The sequence below is a fragment of the Passer domesticus genome, chromosome 18, assembly GCF_036417665.1.
Source record: "Passer domesticus isolate bPasDom1 chromosome 18, bPasDom1.hap1, whole genome shotgun sequence".
Taxonomy (NCBI): Eukaryota; Metazoa; Chordata; class Aves; order Passeriformes; family Passeridae; genus Passer; species Passer domesticus.
In genome coordinates this window covers 10540833-10566040 of record NC_087491.1, presented here as the reverse complement: position 1 = coordinate 10566040, position 25208 = coordinate 10540833, and the positions used below count along the sequence as shown (strand labels likewise).

Below are 25208 nucleotides of genomic sequence, written 5' to 3'. Positions count from 1 at the left end.
ACCCGAGGGGATGTTGGGGACCCGAGGGGATGTTGGGGAACCGAGGGGATGTTGGGGACCCGAGGGGATGCTGCGGGACCCGAAGGGATGTTGGGGACCCGAGGGGATGCTGGGGGAACCGAGGGGATGTTGGGGACCCGAGAGGATTTTGGGGACCCGAGGGGATGCTGGGGTCCCGAGGGGATGCTGCGGGACCCGAGGGGATGCTGGGGACCCGAGGGGATGCTGCGGGACCCGAGGGGATGCTCGGCATCCCAGGCCAAGGCAGGAGGCCAGGAGGGCTCTCTGGAATTGGGGTTCCTGCGCTGTGAGGTCGGGGAGAGGGGCACACAGCCCAGCGCCCTCCCACCAAATTAATTTCGGAACCAAACTCAGATTCCAGCGCAGGCAAGTGGGGGTTTGAACACATGGATGGGAAACCAAAGTAAATGCCAGCCCGAATCTGGGCGTGGTTATTAGCCAGGAGGTTAATTAGTGATGGGAAGAAGAGCCCTGAGGGACAGGGAAGCCCCTGCCTGGAGGCACAGGGCGGGCTGGGGTCAGCGGCAGTGCCCGGGCTGGGGGCTGCCTCACACCTGGCTGGGCTGCTCAGGGGCTTTCCAGGCTTGTGCTCCAGGAAACCCCTCAAGTTTCATGGAGTTGGTAGATTATTTCATAATTGATTTCTATTTGTTTGTGTTAAGAGCTGATTTATGGCCACAGTCGGCTCCAGCAGTGAGGAGAGTGCAGCAGGTGGCAGGGAAGAGTTCAGCCTGGAAGGGCTGAGGTGGGCACAGGTGGGCCAGCAAGTCCAGGGTACACTCATGCTCCACATTTCTCCTCCCAAAAGGGGCATTCCCAGCAAATCTTCAGGAAAAAAGCACCACAGCACAGGCACCCTTCCAACCCAGCAGTCACAGCTCTAACCCAGGCAGGAGTTTCTGTCATTCCACGTGCAGCACAGACCCTCTGTACGTGCCCAGCAGCTCCAACCTGCACACACAGCTCCCAGCACGGGGAACCTCCCAAATCTTCCCATGGTTTCTAAGTCATCTTGGTTTCTCTGTGCCCAGGACATCCTCCTCCCTCACACCTGGTGGATTCCACACCCCTCCTGCATCTCCTGTGGATGCTCCAGCAGAAAACAAGGCTGTTCCTGCCCTCTCTGCAGCAGCAGCTCTGGGACAAGCAGGGGAGAGCACATTCCCGGCTGTGGATGAAGCCACAGGATGAATTTCACTGTTCCCCCCCCTCACAGTCCCAGAGCTCACCCACAGACAGAGTTGAGCTGCATTTCAAAGGCCAGCGACCTCAGCAGATTCAGAGTCCTGGCTGCAGAGGAAAGCCTGGAGACAAGTCTCGCATGCAAAGCAAGAGATCAAAAACCAGGTGAAGAACCAGGGCAATCCAAGTTGTAGTTATTTTTCAACTTTTCCAGGTCTGGAAAGGCTGGATTCAGCAGAGCTAAGTTCAGCTCCCAGCTTTGCTACAACCTCACCTATTTCTCCAGGGACTAAAAACCTCTCCTAAAGCTCAGCCCAGGGAGCTGAGCTTTATTTTCTTTAAGAAAACATGAGGTGGTGTCAGGGATTCCAGGTGAGCAGACGTGGAGGATGCGACGTCCCCGCGGGCTCAGCCAGCTGAAGATCACCCTGTGGTTTTTTCCTTTGGCATTTCCCAAGCCAGGGCTACCCAAACCAAACCCCGAGCAGCTCATGGAAATTAGCATAGGAGACATTAAAGCTCGGCTTTAATTACAGATATACGTGTTGGCAGAGGACAGGGCGGGTGCTGCAGGATCAAAACAGCTCAGGAGGGCCATTAGAAAGCAGCTTGGAGGCAGTGAAACGTGGCCAAGCTGCCTGGGGTCCTGAGGAGCCTCTGTGAAAGCCTCAGCTAGGCCACTGTGGTCACAGTCCCAGCTCCAGGAATGACGAGCACCCAGCTCCCAAACCAGGCAGGAATGGCTAAAAATACCCCTGTGTCTCCCTCTCACTGTTTCCACTGACTCATTAACGTGCTGAGGAGGCACCAAGTGCTGCATTTTAGCCACTGATGGAAGGTGACAGCATCCCCATCCCAATCCCCATTCCAATCCCCATCCTGCTGATGGCCAAGCCTTGCTCCAACACAATTCTCCCTCTCCCAGCACCACTGCAGCAGGAAATCTCCCAACTCCACACTTCTGGGGTGTGTTCCACCACGGGAGCAGGCAGGACAGGGACAGCAGCCAGTCCCACCCCTGTGGGTGCTCCTTGCAGGGGTGAGCACTCTGATTTACACCCCCGGGTGTCTGGGGCTGCCGGCCATCCCAGTGGCTTTTTTTTGTTTCTGGGGGTCAGGCAGAGGCTGGGAGCTGGATTCCCACAGCACCAGGCTGGGATGTGTCTTCCCCCTCGGAATGAGCATCCAAGTGCAAACTGTGGTGAGGGGGGACACGATTAATAATGCACCGAGCTGCCGGCCATAAATCTGCATGATTCATGGCCAGAGTGAAGGGTGATGGAGAAGGCCTTGTCCAAGGTCAGACAGCAGTCCCTGGGGACAGCCTGGGAACAGCAACAGCAGCCCTGAATTCCCACTCTGCTCCCAGCACCAAGCCTGGGCCAAATCTGGATCTGCTCAGCACGGGCACGTGCATTTGTTGTGTCTGCTGCACATCCTTGAGGAGTTACAACCCAGCGCTGCAGCTATTCCAGCAAGGCTCCAGGAGAGCTCAGCAGATCAGAAAATCAGAATGAGCTGCAGGAGGAGCAGAGCCAGCTGCTGCCTCAGCTCTGCTCCACAGCTCCCAGCACCTCTGGCAGAGCTGGCACAGCTGGGGTGCCCATCCCAGCCCCCCAGCCTGGGGTTTGTGCTCTGGGTGCTCCCCTGTGTGTGGCTCTGGGGCTGCCAGCCCTTTGCTGGCTCTGTCCCCGCTCGTGGTGCTCAAGGCTGCTCCTCCAAGCCACCAGCAACAGGTTTTGTCCCTCCGCAGCAATGCGGGCACTGAAAGCATCCCGAGGCAGATGTTCCTGTGACCTCTGACCCAAGACTAATGTTTTCCTCTCTGCACTAAGCTGCCATCTGCCACGGCCGGCACAGATGACACCCAGGCGTTCCCGCATGGCAGCACGGGGGCTTTGTTCAAACTCAGGATGCACAGCCCGGGGCCAGGGTGTGTCCCAGGGGGATGTCCTGGATGGGGCATCACCCCCCAGCTCACACCACCCACTGCCCTCCTGCCTGGCCACTGCCTGTCCTCCCAAGGGACGCTGAGACCGTGGCAGGGCTGGAGGTAAAACACACTCTGGGCTTAAAATGTACAAAAATCCCCAACAATCAAAGTGGAAACTGGGTGTAAACTGGAGCACAGGCTGTCCCCATGCCCATCCTTTGGAGGGAGAGGTTCAAGGGACAGCCCCACGCTGCAGGAGGGGACAGGGGGCTGGTGGGGAGCCCCAGCCTGGCCCCACATCCAGGCTGCCTCTTATCTGCTCTGCTATCACCTAACCTCTTCCTCACCCTCAGCTGCTGGAAGCACAAACGGCCGTGCTTGTTTTCCCCAAGGTACGAGCAGCGTGGGAAAGCTGAGCAGGGCAGGCTCAGCTCTTTCCTCGAGCACCATTTTGGGGGCACTCGAGACTAACGGGACCAGGACACTCCCTGGTGCTGGGTGTAGGGTCTCCCAGCATGGGGAGAGGCCCCCACCCCGACAGGCTGGGCTGGGGGATGCCACTCAGAACAGCCACCTCAGATGAGCCCCAGAGTCTCAGGCAGAGCCACCCCAGCACAGAGAAGGTTCAGGAGCACAACTGTGACCTTGAGTGGTGCAGAGGGTCCCCCCCGTGGGACCTCCACACCCCCAGAGCAGCAGCAGATGTGCTGTGTGACCTGTGGGTGGCTGGGACCCCACGGAGCGAAGCAAGTGGCCGAACGTGAGCAGGACACTCAGATTTCACATGTTTGCTGGCAACAGCTGAGGGAAGGAGAGCCAGCCCTCAGGAGAGCCTCCCTTAGCTGCAGAACAGCCCAGAGGCAGTGCAGGCTGCTCCCAGGTGCAGAGCAGTGACACAGCCCTGCTCCTCTCGGGGTAACCGTCACCCCCGGGCTGGCAGGGGGAACCACAGCCTCCTGCCCCACAGCTTCCCCTGCCCCACAGCTTCCCCTGCACCCCAGCAGCTGCACAGCCCAGGCAGCAGGGAGCCTGCTTTCCAGCAGGCTGCCACGCTCAGGAGTCACCTTTCCAGTTGTGCCAGTGGCTCCCTGGCTGGCACAGCCTGGCAGCGACACCCCAGCTTTCTCCTGAAGTTACGCCCTTTCCCGTAAGACACGTTTGCTCACTGCCAGCCCAGGGAGCTCCCCTGGCTCCAGTCTGACCAGAGAAAAGGCCAGTGCTTGGGGATATGTCTCCCTGAGAGAAGAAACCTGCTTGTTACTCCAGCTTATTCCATTCACTCTCGTTCCACTGCCTCCCCAGGAATCCCTCCCGTGATGCACGGAGCAGCAGGTGCACACTGTGGTCTCCAGGATGGCTTCCTGCCCTGGAAAACAATCCTGCTGGGGAATCAGGGACCCTGCTCTCTGCCCCAGCCTCTCCTGGCATCACCAGGAGCACACAGAAGGGTGAGGAACACTTTTGGGTGCTGCCCTGACCTCCCTGGAGCACGTGGGGCTGTGGATGCTCCCTGTTCCCTGGCAGCCAGGGGCTGGGGGTGCTGCTTGAGCCCCCTCAGGCTCCACAGCTCACCTGCAGCTTGGCTCGTGTGGCTGTAAACAAACCCAAAGCTTCACCACAGCTCCCAGGAGAGCCAAGGCACGAAGGCAGAGCTGCCCTCACCCGTCTGGGGCACCACTAAAGCTGCCCCGGCGCCAGCACAGCCCCACAGAAACCTCCAGCAGCCACGACGGAGCTCCCAGAACCAAAACCCAAAGCTCAAGACCTAAGTGGTGGTTTTTTAAGAAGTCTCACCCAGGTCCTGCTTTATTAAACACTCTGGGACACCAGCCTGGGAAAAAAGCAGAGTTTCACACAGGGAGGTGGTTGGCAAAGCAGCAGGTTACTCCAAGTGACATCAGGTTAATAAAGCAAGAGCAGATCTCCATTCTTGTTTAATTAAAAAAGCAAACTGCAATCCCAAGTCTTTGATGTGTTTTTTTTTTTTTCTCTCTTGTTCCATTTCATTTTTGACCTAGCCCAAGTCATCTAATTGAGATTTTAAGATCCAGACTTTCATCTGGAGAGAAACTAAAGGAATTCCCAAAGCTGGATATACCCGTGGACAGGAGTGGGGAAAAAAACATGCTAGAGCCCTGCTCCTCCTATGAAGGAAAAAAATGCTTTGTTTCTTAAGCAGACATTAGTCAGGACAGTTTGGGAATCAAAGTTCCCATTGTAATGAAAAACAATATAATCCCATTACTAAGCAGAGTGGCCAGGCTATTCACGGGTGGTAACTGGCTACCTGGGAAGGAGCTGCTTTCAATGGAGCTTCATTCACAACAAACATGAAAGATGTCGAAGGAAGAGCCCAAGACAAAACTCTGCCTCATTCCCACCCTCAACAATGGCCGCTATGAAATATTTGTTTTCCCCAGTCGATGTTTTTTTTATATCCTCTGCCGGTGTAAAGCTGCACAGCCCCATTGTTTGTGGGAGCCCATTTGTGGGGGGACCACGAAGGATGTGCTTCCAGCAGAGGATCCCCAGGGAACACAGCCTGGGCTGGGGCTGGCACATGGTCCCCTCAACCACCTGTGTGACATTTTTGGGGCAGGTCCCCCTGTGAGCACCCACAGTGCCCATCAGACACTGGAAGAGCACCTGGCCCCTGAGAACACCCCCTGCAAGTACTCCCTGGTTTTGCCCTCTAAAAATGTTTTATTCTTTAAGCCAGCAGAAGAAAAGGTCAGAATCTGGGGGAGATGAGGAATTTCTACCTCCCAGGCTGCCTGCCAGCCCTGCACTGATCTTCCCTCGCCACCCTTTTTGGGGTAACTGCTGGATTTCCCCACTCTGGACCCAGCACTTGCTGCCCATGCAGGTTGAGTTCACTCCCAGAGCTCTGGCACACACACAGCCCCAGTGTCACCACCTCACTAAGTGATGATGGACTCCCTCTTTTTTCCCCTTTCCCCCTCAAACCGAGTTTTGGCTAAACACCACGCTGCCCCAGAGCCAAATATGGAAAACTCCCACTCGTGACCCCACCATCCCACTCGTCTAATCCTGAACTTCAAACCTACGATTGGGATCTGAACAGCCACCAAAAGTTTAAACAAGCTAAATTTAGCCCTGATATTTATAAACAAGGAGGAGAGGGGGGTTTTTTGCAGAGCACACGGGTGCCCCGTGGCACAAAGCCAACCGAAAGCCAGAGAAATTCCTGCTGGGGATGTCTCAGTGGGATGGGGAGCGGGCAGAGGTGGCAATGGCCAGGCAGGGATGGATCCAGCTCCCCTCAACCTCACAGCCATGGGGCTGCTGGTCTCCCTTTGCAAGCAAAACTCCCAAAAAACAGATATTAGCAACAAAACTCTGGCCCACTTGGAAACCATGCGCTGAGAGCAGCCGGGTGTCACTCGTGGCATCTGTATCCCGGGATTTCTGCTGCTGCCGAGCTGAACCAAGGAAACGGCAAGAGAGAGGGAGGGAAGGCTCTGCCTCCGACACCTTTTGCGGGCAGAAATCCCTGTGTCAACATGACGCCCTCGCCGAGGGAGCGGGGACAATGGTGGCGGCTCTGCCCTCCGGCCGCAGCCCGCATTCCTGCCCCCTCCCCTGGAAACCCCCCTTTTGTGGGGAGCAGCAGGCCCTGTGAAAGGGCCGTCTGTCGCCCTGCCTTTTGACTTGGAGGTCTGTGTCTAACATTTTAATAGGGGCTGGGGGCCGGGACAGCCCCCCCTCCTCAGTGCTGCTCCCCCCACCGTAGGGTCACTCTCCCAGCCCGCCCCAAAGCATCCCAGGGACAGGCACATTCCTCCACCTGCTCCAGAGGAGCTGTCCCATGGGTTAACCAGCCAGGAGTGCCTTTGGGAGGGTCTCATCCTGCTCCCCCCAGGCAGGGATGCTCCAGCAGGGCGGGAATGCTGGGGACATGCTCTCCCCCATGGCTGCTCGCTGACAGCAGAAAATTCCTTAAAACAAACCACGGGACGCTCACAAATGCTCCATCCCCAAGCAGGGATGCCAGCAGGGCCCTTGAGGTCCCCATCACCCTGCAGACAAAGCCAAAAGCCACACTGCCAAGGGCTCCTTGCCATGCTCCTCTTGGGGACATAGGTGTGACAGGCACAGGGAGCATCACACCACACCACAGAGGAACTGGCAGCAGGATGCCAAACTCAGGCCTGGCAACAGATCATGCACAGCCCAGAGGGTAAAAGCAAAGCTGGCACTGCCACTCTCAGCCATGGTGACTTTAAATCAAGCCCAAATCCACAGGTTCCCCACCCCTGGGTGCCCCTGTGGCACCCTGCCCTCCCAGCCCACCACCACTGGCCACTTGCCTGCAGGGTGCCCCTTCTATTAAATAAGGGCAACGTTATAGCATCATTAAAACTTAATAAATCCATTTCCCATATAAATACCATTAAATCCAGGTTTTGGGGAAGGGAATTAGGGTGAAAACTTGTTAAAAGAAAATTACTTCGGCGCAAATAAATTTTTGCAACTTGACTGAGCATGAAAGTTTCCCATTAAAATGCGACTCGGCTCCCTTTGCTGGAAATGTGCAAGAGCCTAATAACCATGGCCTAAACATTAACTGTTTAACTGGCTTTTCCAATATTAACTCCAGGCTGCCACGGGGGGAAGGGGAGGACGTGATGGGTGAGAGCTTAAAGCAGGCATTAATTACTGCTGTGTGAGGGAGGCACACCCTGAGCTCACCAGCATCCTGCTCCCATGGCACACACTGGGGTTTTGGGTTTGTTCTGTGCAGGGCCAAGAGCTGGACTCAATGATCCTTGTGGGTCCTTTCCAGCTCAGAGTGTTCTATGATTCCTAAAAGAACTGATTTTGGGTATGGCTGGCTTTAAGCACAGCACGAATTCTGCTGCATGTGGTAGGCATGAGTTGGGCTCAGTGATCATGGTAGGTTCCTTGCAACTGAAAATATTATTTTTGGGGGCAGAGCTCCCCATATAGTCCAGCCAAACATCTCTCCCCCATTCCAAACACCTCACAGAGGCTTTATTCCTGCACCTCTCACATCTAGCACTGCATTTACCAGTGGGAGCCTCCACCACCATCGGGGTGCCCAGAGCAGCTGTGGCTGCCCCTGGATCCCTGGAAGTGTTCCAGGCCAGGTTGGGCAGGGTTTGGAGCAGCCTGGGCTGTGGAAGGTGTCCCTGCCCATGGCAGGGGGTGGAATGAGATCTTTAATGTCCTTTCCAACCCCAACTATTCCACAGTTCCATGATCACCAACCACCAGCAACTTCTTGAGATAGGTGGAAACCCCAACCCTGTCCTGCATCACAGACCTGCCCACGGAGGACCTGCAGCCTGAGGAGGTGACAGGAGAGGACCTGACCCTCCAGATGTGCACGAGAGCAAGGCAGAGCCCAGATGTGGGTGTCCAGGTGTGAACAGGCACCATCACACCTGGCCAGATGCTTAGCTGGAAGCAGCATGGGGCTGCTCTACCAGCACAACCCAGGTGTTAAATAAACCCTGGGGAGTTCCCAGGTGGGCATCTCTAACTGTCCTGGGCAGCTGCCATGGTCTGGGGTCACTGGCACCAGCAGGTGCTGCAAAGACTGCCCAACATCACACACAGGAGCTCTGCTATGAAGTCCAGTCAGCAGGGCCTGACCCTCACACCTCTCTGCTCCTGGGTGCCTCCACACTCAGAGACCCAAGAAATCAAAAATCCAGCGTTTCTGTCCTTATTGCAGAACTCTGGCTGCAGCAAATCCAGGCTCATGAAGGCACCCTGCAGCAAGGCAGCATCAGGGACTGATGGGATGACTGGGATGCAGCACCACCCTTCAGGCACGGGGCTCAGCACCCTGTGCCACGGGCATGCAATGAGATGAAAACACCATTTGGGAAGAAACTGGAATCATCCCAAACCATCACTCCTCCAGACTGCTGGTCCTTCTAACTCTGAACATGAAGCAGAGCTGCAGGAATAGCCCAGCTTGGGGAGTGGTGAGTGAGCAGCCCAGGTGCCCCTTGGTGCTGCCCCATCCCTGGCAGGTCCTCAAGGATGCCTGCACACAGCCCTGAGAGCAGCAGGGACCCTGAGTACCTTCCTGGCCACTGGGAAGGAGGCAGGACTCAACCAAGACCCCACAGCAGGTCTGTTTTCCCAGGGGGGCTTAAGTTATATCCCAGAGGCTGCTCCACTCTGCAGCCCCAAGACATGGTGCAAAACCTTCACCTGGCAGCACGTTAACCACAGAGAAGTCTCCATCCAGATCCAGAGCTCACCAGCTCTCCCTGAGTGCACCCTGGGGCTACTCCCTCGTTAAACACGCTGATGCTCTATAAAATTCACATTCCACTCATGTACACACGCTGCCACCACTTGGGACACCAACCAACACGAGCAAAACGAGGGTCACCACACCTCCAGGCCTGGAAAAAGCAGGTTAATTTCCAAACAATGTTATTTTAAAACTTGCTAACTGCCTCCTGATTATGTTGTCCGAGCCCTTAATTGGTGAATAGCCTGGTCTAGCAGTGACTTATACGTGTCACCCTCATGCTACATACAATAAACCATAATAGCCTGGGAGGTGAGGCCAGGTGCGAGGTATCAGCTGGAACAAATGGACATGTTGTGGCTGCCAGCAGGAAGGAAGACAGCGAGTCAGGTGCTGAGATGGAAGAGATTTTGGTGGAATAAAACATACCCATACCATGGAGTGAGTGACCTCCAGCCCCAGGGAGCAGAGCCCCGTGCACTGCTCACACCACGAGACCATGGAAACTGAAGATGTCCCTGCTCGCTGCAGATGACCTTTAAAGGTCCTTTCTGACCCAAACCATTCCGTGAGCACACAGCTTTGAGTGCCTGGAGGGGAATAGTCCCACTCATGAACACCACTGTGAGCTCCTGATCCCCTCTGCACCACCCATTTCTCCTGCTCATCTCTGCGCTGTGGCACCTGCTGAGAGATCTCTCAAACACATCCCATGCTCTTCACACCCTCTGGCCACCAAAGGAATCCAAGCCATGAGAAAAAACAAGCAAAAAACCTCGCCCCAAGCAATCAAATCCCAAGGACACAGAGCAGAAGTGAGTGGGACCACCTGAGACAACTGATAACATCGAGACACCTTGCAGAGAGCAGAGACACAAAGAGATTCTCTTAGACAAGAGCTGAAACCCCCACTGCTGTCCCAATGACCTCAGCAGCTGGGCTTCAGTTTCTATTCCACTGGAATCCGCAACAGGTGACACTTTGGTATTTTTAATCTCCCCTCTTACCCATTTCCACCTTGTTCTTTCCGAGAATGAGATCAGACTCGAAAGAGCCAACAAGAGTTCTCAACATGGCTGAATCACTGCTCGTCTACTTCTTTAAGAGCTTCCTCTGCTTGATTGTTCAACACTCCACCCTCTTCCTCTCCAGCACCGAGACTGCATTTTTTCTTTGTTATTATTTCATGGAAATAACGTTGGGTTTAAAGCACATGAGAAAAACCAAACCAGAAGGAAACTTCCGCCCTTTACAATGAGATAACAATGACTGAGCAGTTGAATAACTTGAAGGGCACAGAAACTCGCGGGGCTCACATCACTCCTCTGCCTTCCTGGTTGTCTCCTGAAAGAGTTTTGAGCTAAAATAATCACCTCTTCCCACTCTGGTCCCCTTCAGAATGTTTCTTCCCATGTTTCTGGCCCGCTGCCCGTGGAAGCTGGTGGTGGCAACGGGCACCAGCTCAGGAGCCACTGCCCTGGCTGAACGACAACGCTGTGCTGATTCATAAACAGAGGAAGTACTTTAGCAAACCGACTTCTCCCCCTTTTCAGCACAAGCTCGGTGATTAATTTAACTTATTCTTTCCCTCCACCATCTCTTCTGCTTCTCTGAGCAAGAGGAGAACCCAGGCACAGCTCCTCTGGCTTTAATGGTGAGAGGCTGGTGGAGCAGGGCTGGAAGCTCAGCCCTCTTTCAATGCCATCTGCTTTTAACTAGAGGAGCAAGGGAGGTCCTGGGAATAAATGTCACATGGCACAGGGAGCTAAAATCAGCCCGACTCATTTGCAGGGATGCCAGTCAAAACCAGGGTTATCCAACAGTCTAATTAGGAGCTATCACTAGAAGTCAAAAAAGGCCTCTTGGAAAAACCTTCTCATTTAGTCTGGGAAAATGCCTTAGTCCAAGGCAAGGGCCTTTTCTGGAATGTCACAGCTCCTCAGCAGAACGGAACCTCCTGCCAAGCCCCACAGCAGCCACCAACTCCAGCCTGGACCTTTTAAAGCTCCAGCTCTGGGACAAAAACGCCCAGAGCCTTCAGCTGGGGTCTGTGCAAGACCCACAAAACTGCTGCTGCTCTGCCTGCACTGAAAGACCCAGATTACCCTGCCAAAATGGAAAGCAGCTCCAAAGGAGCCTAATTAGGGTGCTTCTGTCTCAAGCCCTGCAATCCAATGCTTGGTCCCTCCATTCAATTAAAGCCCTGCGTGCCCTGCACCGCCTGGCAAAGGGACAAGCAAGATAAGGCACCTGGAGCTTCACAAACTATCCTTGTAAAATAATAAAAAGCAGAGAAAGCTCCTGGTCTTGCACTGACGGTTTCCTTTCCGTAGCAGGGCTGATAACCTGGGCTTGGAGTTATCAGAGTTGGCTCCACGTAACCCAACGAGCTCTGTCCCGCCACAAACGCCAGGACACTCGTCCTCTGGAGCAGCATCCCCCTCGTACACTATTTATTTCACTCCACTTTCTAATTGGATTTGTGGGGGCAGCACAAAGGGGCTTTATGGCCAAACTTTGTTAAGTGCCAGGCCGAGCAGAGATGTGGCCAGCAGCCAAAATGGTGCATTTCACGCAGGCGCCAAAGGGCAGTGCCAAGCTTTGCTGCGTCTGGTATCTTGTGCTCTTGGCTCTGCTTTGTTTAAGAAGCTTGGAAGCAAAGCTCCTCGTCAAGAGATATTCAAACAAAGTGAAAAACCAGGGTTTTGCGAGTCGCTATCAGGTAACTTGGGAAGTTGCACCTCCTTCAGCCTGGCTGTACCTCCAGTATCTGCCCCCATTGCCCTGCACGGGACAAGAGCTCTAACACACCCAGAGCACGCACCTTGTGCTCCTGCAAAAATAACTCACACACGCTCACAAGGCATCTGCAGCCAAGAGAGAAGTGGTTATTCACAGCCAGCAACCAAGAACTTCTTCAAAGTTAACTTTTTCTCTTAAAAAAAAAAAACAACAACCCACCCCAAGCCTACTTTGGAGGCTTCTCCAAATAGAGCTCGCACACATCAGATCTAATTAGATTCCATCACCATCTGCACATGAAATGTAAATCAGGAGTTGCAGAGACTTAAGAAAAAAAGGAAAGAATGACCACAAGGAAAAGGAGGGGTGTAAGGTTGGGGAGGGGGTGGAGGGTTGGGCATTCTGGGAAGCCATACATGATTAGTCACACAGCATTAATCTGCCTCCCTTAACAATAGCTGCCGAATTTCGACCGAATCCCAGCTGTCGCTCTTTGAATGAAAGAAAACAAGATTTAGAGCGTCAAGCGTTGGTAAGGGCTTCTGTGCAAAAAAAAGTGGCGTGCATTCATTAGTGCCTCACAAAGGGACCCAGCCTTTGTCCATTAAATTGCTCATGTGCCTGATTGATTTGCTGATTTATTTGCACCAAAGGGTTGGGGGGCTCAGCTCGGAGAAGGGGCGGGAGGTGCCCGGCTACTGGGCAGAGTAACGGCACCCAGGCGGATTTGCAAAAAAAGCAACACACATTGTCAAGGGAAACTGCCATTCAACAGGTTGGGATTGGAAATGCCTTCAGGTTCCTCCGCCGAGGACTTCCTATTTGGAAATTTGGGGTGGGTGGGAACGTCTCCCCGCCTGCTCGCAGCTCGGGCCATGTTCAACAGGCAGAGGGGAAATCTGGCCGGAAAACAGAGCCTTGCCCATTCACATTTCTTTTATGGAATAGTTTTTAAAAGAGAGCTGGAGTCTTATTCATTTCTCTTGGTTATTGTTCCCTGGGAGCCTGGAGTGAATCGGCCATCGCTGCGGTGGGTCGGTTGGTCCTTCAAAGAGTCCCAACGCTTTACACATCCGTTTCCCCACAATCAGCTCGGAGAAAGACCCAGTCTGGGTGCCAGGTCCCACCAGGAACGCCAGGCTAGACCACAGCTTGGCACCAGCACTGGCAGGGCTGCAGGAGGAGGTGCCCTGCTCCCCTGGCGATGCCTCATCGGCCCATGGACACCACTGGGGCAGCTCCAGCAGCCAGAGCCATGTCATGGAACCTCTCCTGAGTGTTTACTGGAGATGTACCGGTCACCCAAGTGTGCAAGGGACTGAAAGGCAATGCTTCGGGGCCAGGAGGGAGTAGCTGGAAAACAGACAGACAGCCAGCCTCCCTCCCCGCCCGACGGTCCAAGGAGCGCCGCAGGCTGGCCCTACCTCCTGCTCCATCAGCAGGGCAGTCTGCATAGGCTAACACCAGCAAAACATGGCCCTTTGCCCATGTTTTTCCACCCAGCCAGGAACAAAGCCCCGATCCTGCCAAACTCGCGGTGACTCCTACACAAGCAGGTTATTCTTGCCACTCAAGGAAAGAAAACGCATCTTGCCCTATTAAATCCAGAGCCTTCAAAGCAAAGTCAACATGCATGTCAATAACTTTGGTCGGGGGAGATGGAAATCCTCTGGCTGTTCCATACTTACTGGCACACCTCCGTCCCGTTGGGAAAAGTTTCACACTTGCCCCCGTTGAGGCAGGATTCGGCGAGCTGCGAGCACCGTAAACCTGCAAACAGAGGGACAGCATTAGCCACAGCTCAGGGCCCTGGTGGCAGCAGGGGGGCCGCATCCCCTGGTGTCACCTGGGCTGGGGACAGGCTCGCTGAGACCCCCAGACTCCCTGTGCCTGCACAGCCTGGTGTGGTCCAGCATCTGGCAGCCCTCACCCGCAGGGTGATGGACGGGACGGGGACTGTGTGGCCCCTGTGCAGAGAGGCTCACCTAAAAATAAACCCAGGGTGGGTTTGAGGGTAGGCTGTGCCTGCTCCTCCAGCAGGAGGACTGACAGAGAGAAACCCCAGATCAGGCCCTTGACTGACAAATGCCATTTGGGAAAAAACATCCAGCCCGGGGCCCATGAGTTACCACGAGCTCGGTAACGAAATGAGTCGCCCGTCATAACTTGCTGTGAGTAAAGGTTTCATTGTCTGGCCCTCAGAGCCAAATTCTGCAGAGTTACCACAGCAACTCGCTGAAAGTACCAGAATCGCTTCCGATTTCCACCCCGGCTCGCTCTTCCCCTTCTCTGCCCGCTCGCTCTTCACGGTAACTGGTTCTGCGACACGCGTGTGCAGCCGGGCCAGTTTCACACCGAGCGACTGCAGCTTCGCACCGCCACCGCCACAGCCCAGATCCTGCCCTGGATGGGCGCCGAGCCCGGGGTCACCCCGCTGGGGCTCGCTGTTCCGCGGCACACGGACTGGGCTGCTGGGGACCGCTCCGGCCGGGCACAACTTTCTGCTAACTTCGCCTCCCAGCCCTGCTGCGGCAGCAGCACCGCTGCCTTCGCTCCCCAAAATCCTCGCAGGGCTCTCCGAGCTACTACCAGCTGGGTCTCGGGGGAGGGGGGCACTGCAGGGTCCCGGCCCCCCGGGATGGGCTGCTCCCCTCTCCGTCCCGCACCCCCGGCCGCTTTAGGGGCTCTTTGCCCGTGCCCCCGACGGTCGCGCAGCGCTTCGCGGCGAAGCACCCGGACCCGCCCCGGAGGGGGGGCCCCGGGGGGCCCCGACTTTCAAGAAACAGGAAACCGAGAAAAATTTGCAAAACGGTTAAAAGCTCTCGCAGAACAGCAGCAGGAGCGCGGCCGCCCTGCGAGCCCCGGCTGCCCCGGCAGCGAGCTCCGCTCCCCCCGACGGCAGCGAGCGCCGCTCCCCCGGCAGCCCCGGGCGCCCAGCTCCGGCTCCCGGCGGCCCCGAGCGCCTCCTTCGGGACACCGAGCTCCGGCCACCCCCGCGGTCGGACACGGTTCCGGTCCCGCTTCTCCCGCCGGCAACGCGCTGCGGTTCTCCCGCAAGAGCCGAGCCCAGTCCCGCTGCACCCCGGTTCCCACGAGGAGCCCCCCGAGGGCGCCGCGCTCCGCTCCCGCCGCGGAAGCCGAGTCCCGGTTCCCACGGGAGCCTTCCCGGCCCGCACCCCGACGGCGCCGTGCCCCGCCGGGCTCCGGTGCCCGCCGCTCCCGGCAAACTTCCTGCGGGGCGGCCGGTGCGGGGCCCGCGGCGGCGGCCCTCACCTCGCGTCAGGGCGGGCAGCAGGAGCACCAGGAGGCCGGGCGCCAGGAGCCGCTCCATCCCGCTCTGCTCCCGCCGCTCACAGCCGCATAGATCCGCGGGGCCTCGGCCGAGCCGAGCCGAGCCGAGCCGGTGCCTGTGCGGGTCCGCGCCGCCCCGCCGGGAGCCCCAAACACAGCGCGCCCGAGAGCAGCGACTCCGAACGCGGCGCCTCCCGCGGTTGCTCAGCCCCGGCGGGCCGGGCCGGGCGGCGGGGGGCGGGACGGGACCGTGCGGGGCGGGACGGGAGCCACGGGACGGCAGGGGATGGGACGGCACGGGAGAGACACTCCTCCCTGCCCAGGCCGGGGGGCCGCGGCTGGGAACCCCTTTGCCCCCACGGAGGGTCCCCGAGTGGGGCTGCGGGGTCCGCGCAGACCCTACGGGGTGGCCGCGTCCCTCGGTGCAGCCAGCGGACACCCCCGGTGCAGCCCCCCGAAAGGAGACACGGATGCAGCGGGTGCGGCTCCTTCTCTCCGTGCAGCCTCCCCCTGCAGTCCCCCAAACCCCGCAGGGCAGCCCCCCGTTCCCAGTGCAGCTCCAGCACAGCTCTCACGTGCAGACTCTACAGAGCCCCAGAACCGCTCTGGACACCTCAATGAAGCCCCCACAAGAAGCCCCGCATTTCTCTAGTGCAGCTCCGGACACCCCCAGTTCAGCCCCCACCCCAGTATTGATGCAGCCCTCCTCCATGCACACCCTGCATAATCCCAGTGTAGCTCCTCCATGGTCCCAGTGCAGCTCCTGCACAGCTTCCCCAGTGCAGCCCCCCCAGTCCCTGCAGAGCCCCCCAGGGCCGCAGTAGCCACTGAGTGACCACAGGAGACCCCAGACCCAGCCTGACCCACGGTGTGTCCCTGCAAGGACCTGGGGCACACAAACCACTGGACACACAGCAGTGGGTGGCTGTACTGGGGGACCAGGATGTGGACTGACCACCCCTGGGTGCTGGGAAGCGCAGTGTGGGGTTCCCCTTGTGACCCCAGCAGAACTCAGGTGTGCACAGGTATGCAGAGCCGTTTCCCACCCAGCTCCCCTGCAGGTGCTGCAGCTGGGTCGGATGTTGTTTGTTTTGTGCTGTGAACTCGTGAACTCCCAGGCAGAGCCTGGCCAGCCCCGTGCACCACATCCACAAATAAACAAACACTCTGGGAGAAGTGGGGAAGCCAAACCCAGGGGCAGCCCCACACGTGAGCAGGTTCCTATTAGAGCTGTGGTGACAGGGGGACCCCGTGACCTCATCCCCAGAGCCCCACTCCTGCTCCAGCTGCCGCTGGGCCACAGTCAAGCCTGGAAAATAAAAAAGCCAAGCTGGAATGCCCCACCTGAAATCCATCCAGGCCCTGAGCCCAGGATGGGTTGGAGTCTTTAATCCAGTGTTTGTGGCTGCAGGGGGTGCTCAGGGCTGTACCCACAGAGCACCACTGATGGGAACAGCCTGTGTGAGGGTGCTTAAAAATGATGTTTCCTCATGAGGCTTTGGGGGCCAGCCCTGCTCAGCGAAGCTGCAGTGCCTGCAAAAGTGGGGAGCAAAAACTCAGTGTGGAGAATTTGGGGTAGCAGCTCTTCATGGGATGTGGGTACTTAAATCCCGTTGGACTCTTGTGTCTCCCTCAAGGCTGTTGGAGGGTATTGGATGGTGCTTTTACAGCTCTAAGCGTGAGGACATGGAGGGATGGCTGCCAGCATCTGGCTGAAAGCTTGGGAAAGAGGAAGGGGAAGGAGGGTCGGCAGCGGGTTAATGGGAGGGAGGTGACACCGTGGTCATCTGTGTCTCTCATCTCAGGGTACCTCTCCACCAGCCCCCGGGCTCATCCCATCCCATGCCAGCCCTGCTGTTATCCCACTGCTTCCTGTTGTAAACTATTTCCAGAGTAAGTGTGAAACAATTAAACAAACCGAAGGGCAGAGTCTGCTCACCAGATCAAAGGCGTGAGCCCTGCAGTGGTACCTCCTTCCCTCTCCTCCTGCCTTCCCCACTCTGGGCTCTAAAGCAGTGCCCTGATCAGGGCTGGGGAGCCAGGGGCCTGTGTGGTGCCACTGGTAGCTCGAGCCTGGAATAATTCCAAAATGTGGGTGCTGCCTGTTCTATCCTCCATGCAGACACATGTATGGTGACAACGACTGGGCAGTGGGATGTGACCCCAGCTGTGCCACCACACCCTTGTCACCATCCTCAGCCTCATCTGGAGGTGTGAGGACAGCCTGAGGTTTCTCCACTTGGCCATCCTTGGAGATGGAGACCCTGTGCTCTTTCTCCATCTGCCCCCTTTCCCCCTCTCCATCAGAGCCCCTGGAGCAGGGAGCATCTCAGCTCCACCTGCCTGGAAATACCGGCCGAAGCTTTGCCCGGGCTTGTTCCCCATGCGCAGAAAGCACCGTGCATTCAGCTCAGCTGCGCTCTGGGACTCGATCCCTGAGACTTGGAGAGACCCCCCCTGCCCCTCTGGAGCATCATGGGCATGCCAGGGGGCACGGGGCACTCAGGGTGCCACACCTGGGAAAGAGGAAGGGGATGTGCCATCTGGGGAGGGAGAGGTGCTGATGCTGAGGGGTGTGCAGGGCGGTGGAGACACCACATAACCGTGTGTCCCAGGCTGCTCCTGGAGGTGCTGGACTGGAAAGGCACATGGGAAGCCAGGGGTGAGCTCTGCCCTGGGTTTCCTCCGTGGCTGGGAGGGTCTGTGTGGTGTCCCCAGCATAAACACAGGCAGACCGGGCGTGCGGCCGCGCAGCCGCGTCGCCTCGTCCCCCGAGCACAGGAGGTCAAATAAATCTATTTATTGCCATCACCCCGGGGCTCTGTGACCCCGCAGCTCTGGGGCTCGGCTTGGGGAAAAGGCTCTGCTGGGAGGGAGCTAAAAGGGCCCTCTGTGGTTTCCCGTGGAAGCCTGAACACGAGGATGGCTCCTCCAGCCAGGCGCTGCTGCGGGATGTCCCGCTTTAATCTGGTTCCATCCTTCCCCTGGTACTGAGGGATCTGCTGCAAGATCCTCGTGGGGAACCTCCTCAAGTTTCCTTCTCCCACACGCCTCCTCCAGAGACTCCTACCAGCAAAAGTAAAAAAGGGAGGAAGGCAGAAGTCAGCACTGAGAATAAATCTTTTTGCAATAAGAGGTGAATAAGACATAAATCCAAAGAAATTTTTTCTTTTGAGTGGTCTTCAGGGGTTAAAAATAATGGGATTTTAGGTCCTTTTAAAAATAGTGTTTGTAAAAGGCTTTAATAGAAACCTTGGCAACTGTCCATGTGATTAGTGATTTAAAAACATGAAACCTCCACACATGTTTAAAAGTTTTAATAAGTTAAAATTAAATGAGTGAAACTCTGGGAATATTTTTTTGTTACTGCAAGCTAAGAAAATCATGTCCGTTAAGCAAAACTTAATACAAATATAAACAGGTAATGCACATCTGTAAATTATTTTCATGTCTCCAGGGACTGGAAAAAAACCTAAGTGAGACCAGCATTCTTATATATATTTTGCCTTGACAGCTCAGGAAAAAATTTGCCAAAAACCAGAGTTAGAGCACTGGGCTGGCGTGGGAAAGTTGGTTTAGTGAGAAATTTGCCCGAGGCTATTTAAATAAAAACAGGCGTTTTTCTTTAATGGCAAATGCCTGTTAAATACAACCAAGGCGGCTTCCAATCGCCTGAGTAACTTGTGTGCCTATTCCTTCTTTGACACTTTCATCTCTTTATCATCACAATCAATATTTTGCTCTTATACCTTCGGTGCAATAAAAATAAGACTGATAAGGCAGACATCAAACTGGATCTCTCCTGCTTTCCCCACCGTGCTTGGCTTGGCATTGCTCTGCCGCCTGGATTTTGGAGCAGCACGGAGGGTTAGCCCTCCTCATGCTGGTACATGCACCCCCACCCTCCCTCATGCTCTGAAAAAACCTAATTTTTAGCAATTAAGTGTGAATCAAAGCAGGTAGAGGATCCTGGAAAGTCTGAGCAGATAAAAATGCACTGGTCATGGAGTGTGTGAGGTGAAACTATCCCCAAACTTCTCCATAATGGGATTAAGGCATGATTCTCTGGGGCACCAGAGAACAGAGGCTGGATTTGCAAGAACGGCCTAAATCCTGATTTGTTTTAATCTTATCTTTCTTAAATAGCTGAGTGGAGGATTGTGCCTGAAGAGTCACTGGTTAAATCACACCGAGTGCCATCCCTCTGCCACAGTGCTCTGGCAGCACGTCCCCATGGAGGGTGACTTTCCTCCCACCAGTGCAGTGGGATTTGGTCCCATCAGGCTGTCCAGAGATGGGATGGGACAAAGGACAATCAGTCCTTGCTGCCACGGGCAGAGATTGGTGCCATGTGTGTCCCTGCCCTGGCACGGCTGCTGCACCGGGCTTGGCACTCACGGAGTTTTCCTCCTCACGGGCTGCTGAAACTGGTTTTAATTGCAGGGTTGCTCCTGGCCATCATTTCTGAGTATGGAACTCTCACCCAGGGATTAGTGACAGGCGGGAAGACGTCCCCGAGGAGCAGCTTTGCCCGCACTGTTTGTACCTGGGTGAAAGGTGCTGCTGCAGAATTGCGCTATAAAATCTGTGTCGCATTTGAAATAAAATGTCTTTATGGGCTGCGAGGGGAGAGCAGGTGCTGGGCAGGCATTGCTCAGCCTGGCCCTGGCCCCTTGGTCCCTGTGCTGTTCCTATCCACCTCCATAAAACAACTGAAACATTCTCTGTTGTGTAAACAGAGCCTGGTGGGGTTTATGGAGCTGCGAGTGACAATGTGCTTGTCCCCAGGCCCGTCCCAACCACATGGGCTGCTGGAAATGCAGTTCTCCCTGTCCTTTGGTGCGTGTCCCTGTTCCCTCCGTGCTTGTTCATGGCTTTGTCTGCATCCTGGTGCTGCAGACCCTGCGTGTCCCTCTCCTGTCCCTCGGTTACTCAGGGTGTCACAGACACCCAGCTGGGGATGGGGCAGCTCTGCACACACCAGCTCCCACCCACAGAGGAGGTGCAGGGGGTGACCCCAACTCCCTGGAGTGCAGACCCCAGCCCAGCTTTGTCCCAGTCCTGGGGACATGTGGGACACGTGTGTGTTTCACATGCATCTTCCTTCAAGGCCATCCGTCCTTTGCTTTTTCTTCCATTTCCCCTTTCCCTGCTGAGACAGTTTTCATCACCTCAGCAAATAAATTGCTCACCGGAGTGTGTGAAATCAGGATCAAACCTCCTTTGATATCTCCATTAAATAATCGAAAACCATCGCTCACAGCAGTGAAAACCCAAGCGTGATTCTCTGTGCACAAGCCCGGGCATGAACCTGATACTGGATTTCTGGACCGTGGTGCAATTCCAAGCTCATCCAAGTCACGCTGGCATCCCCACAGTTTCACCCGGCTCCGTGCTGCTGGGATTTGCCTCTCCCAGGGCACATGCTCAAGAAAAACCGTGTGGACACTCGCCCCACAGAGGTTTCGGGCAGGTTTTCTGGGAGACATCACTCGCAGAGATCTGGGCGTGCCCCTCCTCGCTGTGCTGGCCCTGGGGGGGCTGCCTTGCAGGGTCCTGGGATGCCACTGATACCAGCAGGGAGTTTCAGGGGTAGTTCTGTGCCAGCTCTGTTCTCACAGCTCTGGGATCTGGGACTCGTGTGCTGGGATGAAGACAGCTGAAATTCTTAAGCGATTACAAAAAGACAGTAAAAAAGGATTTTCTGCAGCGCAGCCTTTGCTGATGCTCCATTCACGGGCACTCCCACCCACCGCCCCCTCTTTCCTTCCTCATGGAAACGGGAAGACTGGGAGATGTTTCACTTTCCAGAGCGGCTGCAAAGCAGTCCTTTGCCCCCTGAAACACCCACAGGGAGGGCCCACACATCCTCTGCACTGATGCAGGGTGTGCTGGGCTGTTGCAGCAGCAAGGGCAGCCCCGTGCTGGGGTGCTGGGGGTGCTCCTTTGTCCCCCCCTGCCACGGCTGGGCACATGTGTGAGGGCTGCTGTCGGGGAACGCTTCCCACCCAGCTCTGACCTTGGTGCCTCCCAGCAAAAACACCTCCTGGAGAGGGGCCAAACACAATAGCCAGTTCCTTCTACTCCCTTCCTTCCCAGGCAGCCACATTATCACAGGGCTCGGCCGCGAATCAAAGCCAGGCACACGAAGACGGGAACCAGGAGAAATGGGCCCAAAGATGCCATTTCCGCTGGGAGAGCAGCGGTTGTGGGGCATGGAGCCCCCTGTGCTATCACAGGGTGTCCCACCACACCCTGCAGACTGTTCTTGGGGTGCCCAGGAGCTGCAGGAATCCCACGTCATGCCCAGTGCACCCCTTGGGCCGGATCCCCTGCCCTGCGGGGTTTGGTGGTGCCACAGCCGGTTCCAAAGGGTTTGGAGCAGCCCCAGAGCCCATTCCCAGACCTCTGCTCATGGGCAGCTCCACGTGAGCGATTTCTTTCCCAGAAGATCATCATGGGTTTTCACAGAATCACACACTATGCTGAGTGGGAAGGGACCTGTCAGGATCACGGAGTTCAATTCCAGACCCTGTACACGATACTGTGAGAGATGCTATCAAAACCTCGCTGAAGTTCACAATGATTACATCTACTGGCTTTCCAAGATAACTATTGTTTTTCTTTAGCTTTAACCTGAAAAATAAATTTAACTACAATTCCCTGCCATGCCAGCATCCTTTGTCTCCCCTTGGCGGGGGGAGGTCACTCCTGTCCGGCCGAGAGGCAGCAGGATGGGGGCTCGGGGTTCCCCGGCTGTTCCCCCGGCTGCAGGGCCGGGGTCGCTGCTGCGGTGGCACGCTGCGGGCACGGTGCACGGTGCACGGTGGCACGGGCCGGGCCGTGTGCCGTTCCACCCCCGGCAGCGCCTCCGCCCGCGGCACGGGCCGGCGAGCTGGGAACCGGGAGATGCCAGCAAGGTGCGATCCCTCCTCCGCCGCCCGCGGCCGCCGACTTCAAAGCCCGATGACCTTTCAAATGCAGCAGCTCCCGCGCAGGGCGGGGAGACTCCCAGGCGGGGAGGAAGCAGGGACTGCAAGGGAGAAAGAAACCACGCACACCTGGAGCCCAGGATGGATGGGAACGACCCCCTGCCCCAACACATGCTGCCTGGTGGGACCCACGTGCCACCAGCAGCTCCCCACTCCTGGCAGGATTCTGTGCCTTTGGAGTCTGCTCCTGGCACAGCTGGGCTGGGCTGGTGCTGTCACCTGGACTTTGGAGTGCAGAAGCTGCCGAGGGTGGTGTGTCCTGCTCTGGCACATGGCTGAGCCGTGCCCCTGTGGTGCCCGGGTTCTGCCAAGGCTCGGATGGAGCCACAGCCCTGCCCCATGGAGCAGGGAGCTGCAGGAGCCCGCGGGACGATGCTCCCACGGATGTCCAGCAGCATAAACACATCAAAGCGTGTCCTGATGGCAGCGAGTAAACAGGAAGGGACAGAAAGACAAACACGGCTCCTCGCAACTGGCGGGGGAGAAAAACAACTCTCTCTCCAGGCGGGAGAAGGTTTGCTGCCCGCTCAGCTGTGACCCCGTGGAGAAATGAGCCAAATGAGCCAAATGGGCCAAAAGGGCCACCTGCTCCAAATGCTGTTGGGTGGGTGGCTGTGGGGGCTGCAGGGTTTGTGGATGCCCATGTGCCCCTTGCTGCCCGTGCATACCAGGGCACTGTGCTCAGTGCTCTGAACAAAATGGATTTAGGACAACTGGTGGAGACGGGGCTGAGTGGGATGGAGGCACTCGGGGTGTTGCAGGCTGCTGCTTCTCCTGCTGCTTCCCCAGAGCCCAGGCCGGTTCCCAGGGCTGCCCCACAGGGCTGCGCCGGGATCCCTAATGGGATTAAGGGCCTCCTTGCCCGTCATCCCATCCTAATCCCGCTGGGAGGCGAGAAGTCAGGCTGGGACAAAAGGCATTAGCTGTCCGCGCCTGGCCGTGGCCGCTGACTCCTGCGCAGTGGTGGGGCCAGACAGCAGCCACAGAGCCCTCACTGCTGCCTCGTGGGTGGGCACAGCCACTGGCTGAGTCCTTGGACACTGCTGGGGACACGTGGGGACACGTGGGGACCCCAGCCATGCCAGCACTGGACGTGGGAGCGTGGCGCTGGCACGGCTCCGCTGGGCGTCAGTGGGACGAGCTGATTCACTGCCTCGGAGCAGCTGCTGTCCAGCAAAGTTCCTGTTTTTCAGTGAAATCCCTAACTCCATGCCTGGAACAAACAAATGAGAGCGGAGCAGGTGCCTGGCCCTGTGCAGGGTAGCTGCAGGGGCACAGCCTTGGCTGGCTGGTGAAAACACCAACTCCGGAGCTGGACTGGTCCACGGTCAGAAACTGAGGAAACAACTCAAAAAAATCCCCTCCCCAAAGAAACCCCAGATTCAGGGGTTTGGGAGGGGGTCAAACCCTCCTGCTTGGGGGCATGAGACAAAGTGAAAAGGTGAGAAAATAAAAATTAAATTTTCCGTGGGGAGGGATTATCCCCCACGTGCCTATTCCCCTCCACCTCATCCCTGCTGTCCCCCAGCAGGTCCCTGTCCCTGCAGAGTCCTGGCAGTGTGACCAAAAACACTTCTGCACCCATGGGAGATGACTCTAAGAGTCAAATCTGGGCTGTGCTAAGTGTTCAGGGTGTTTAAATTAAAACATTATTTAAATGAAAACATGAATGTGTTTCTCTGCTCAGGCACAGCAATGCGGGAGCAACAACACAGTGCTCAGGAAAGGGGAGCTCATCCCACCCCACAGCACTCCCCGGGGACAGCCCGAGGTGCCTCCAGCAAAGGGAACACGAGGGTGAGGGGCCCATCCAGGCCATCCCTGCCCCCCAAACCACAACCACCCCGGGGTGACACCCAGCACAGCCCCAGGGGGCACGGGGCGGGCAGGGGGGCACCGTGGTGCTGCCTTCGCTTTGCTGAGCGGGGTGTTTTCAAACCTGCTCTCGAGGGAGGAGGTTTGCCAACGGAAATATGTAACTGACTGTAAATAATGGCTTTTATCTGCAGTGAAATGAATAAGCTGGCGGCAGCAGCGGGGCAGAGCCAGCGGGGCTGTGCAGGTGACAGCGCAGGGTGTTGGGTTACGGGCTCCCCATCACCGCCAGAGCCCCCCGATGGCTTGTGACAGCTTCATAAGCTGAGAAATGTGATGCTTTGCAAGGTTCAGTAAATATTAGGACTACTCCTCCCTCTTTCTGGTGCAGGTTTAATTGCGAGGATAATTCATGAGAGCACAAGGAAGGAAAAAAAAAAGCAACTGGGAAAATCGGACCTGTTAAATAGAATCCATTAATAACAAAATGATTGTTCTTCTGCATGTGATTCAGACAGCTGCCTAATTGTTAATTACCTCGATATGAGAATAACAGGTAATTACTGGGCTGCATCACGAGGAGCTGACTTTTTTTTCCTGCTTCTTTTCTCCTGGTGAATGCCGGAGCTGGAGCGTGCCCCGGCAGGTCACACCAGGACTCGGAGGAGAGGCACTCCCAGGCAGGGTTGCTCCTGAGGTGGAAGCTCTGGGTTCCAGCCACGTCCCGGAGCTATTCCTGCTCTTGGACATAGATCTCAAGACACACAGCTTTTCCTCAGGGTGCTGGGGACCAGACACCCCCCTCAGCCACGGGGCCCTGCCCGGGCAGAGCCCAGCCCTGGCTCCACACTGAGCAAACAAGAACCAAAAGTCATTGGTGACCTTGGCTGTCAAATTCCCCAAGATTACTTGATTTAAGAGACATTCTTGAAATATTTCGTTCCCATTTGTCTGTTGCAAAATGTGCTTTCTGCAC

General features: G+C 56.4%; 1 protein-coding gene across 2 annotated transcripts in view; it reads right to left on the bottom strand.

Moving 5' to 3' along the window:
• Positions 1 to 15632, bottom strand: part of NOTCH1 (notch receptor 1) — a 41931-nt gene extending 26299 nt beyond the window's left edge. For both annotated transcript variants that reach the window (XM_064393385.1, XM_064393386.1), the window contains exons 1-2: positions 15408 to 15632; positions 13823 to 13904 (exon numbers count right to left, since the gene is read on the bottom strand). In XM_064393385.1, the coding sequence (XP_064249455.1) occupies positions 13823 to 13904; positions 15408 to 15465 (140 nt within the window). In that variant the 5' untranslated portion in view covers positions 15466 to 15632. The remainder of the gene's footprint in view (positions 1 to 13822; positions 13905 to 15407) is intronic.
• Positions 15633 to 25208: the final 9576 nt, after the last annotated feature.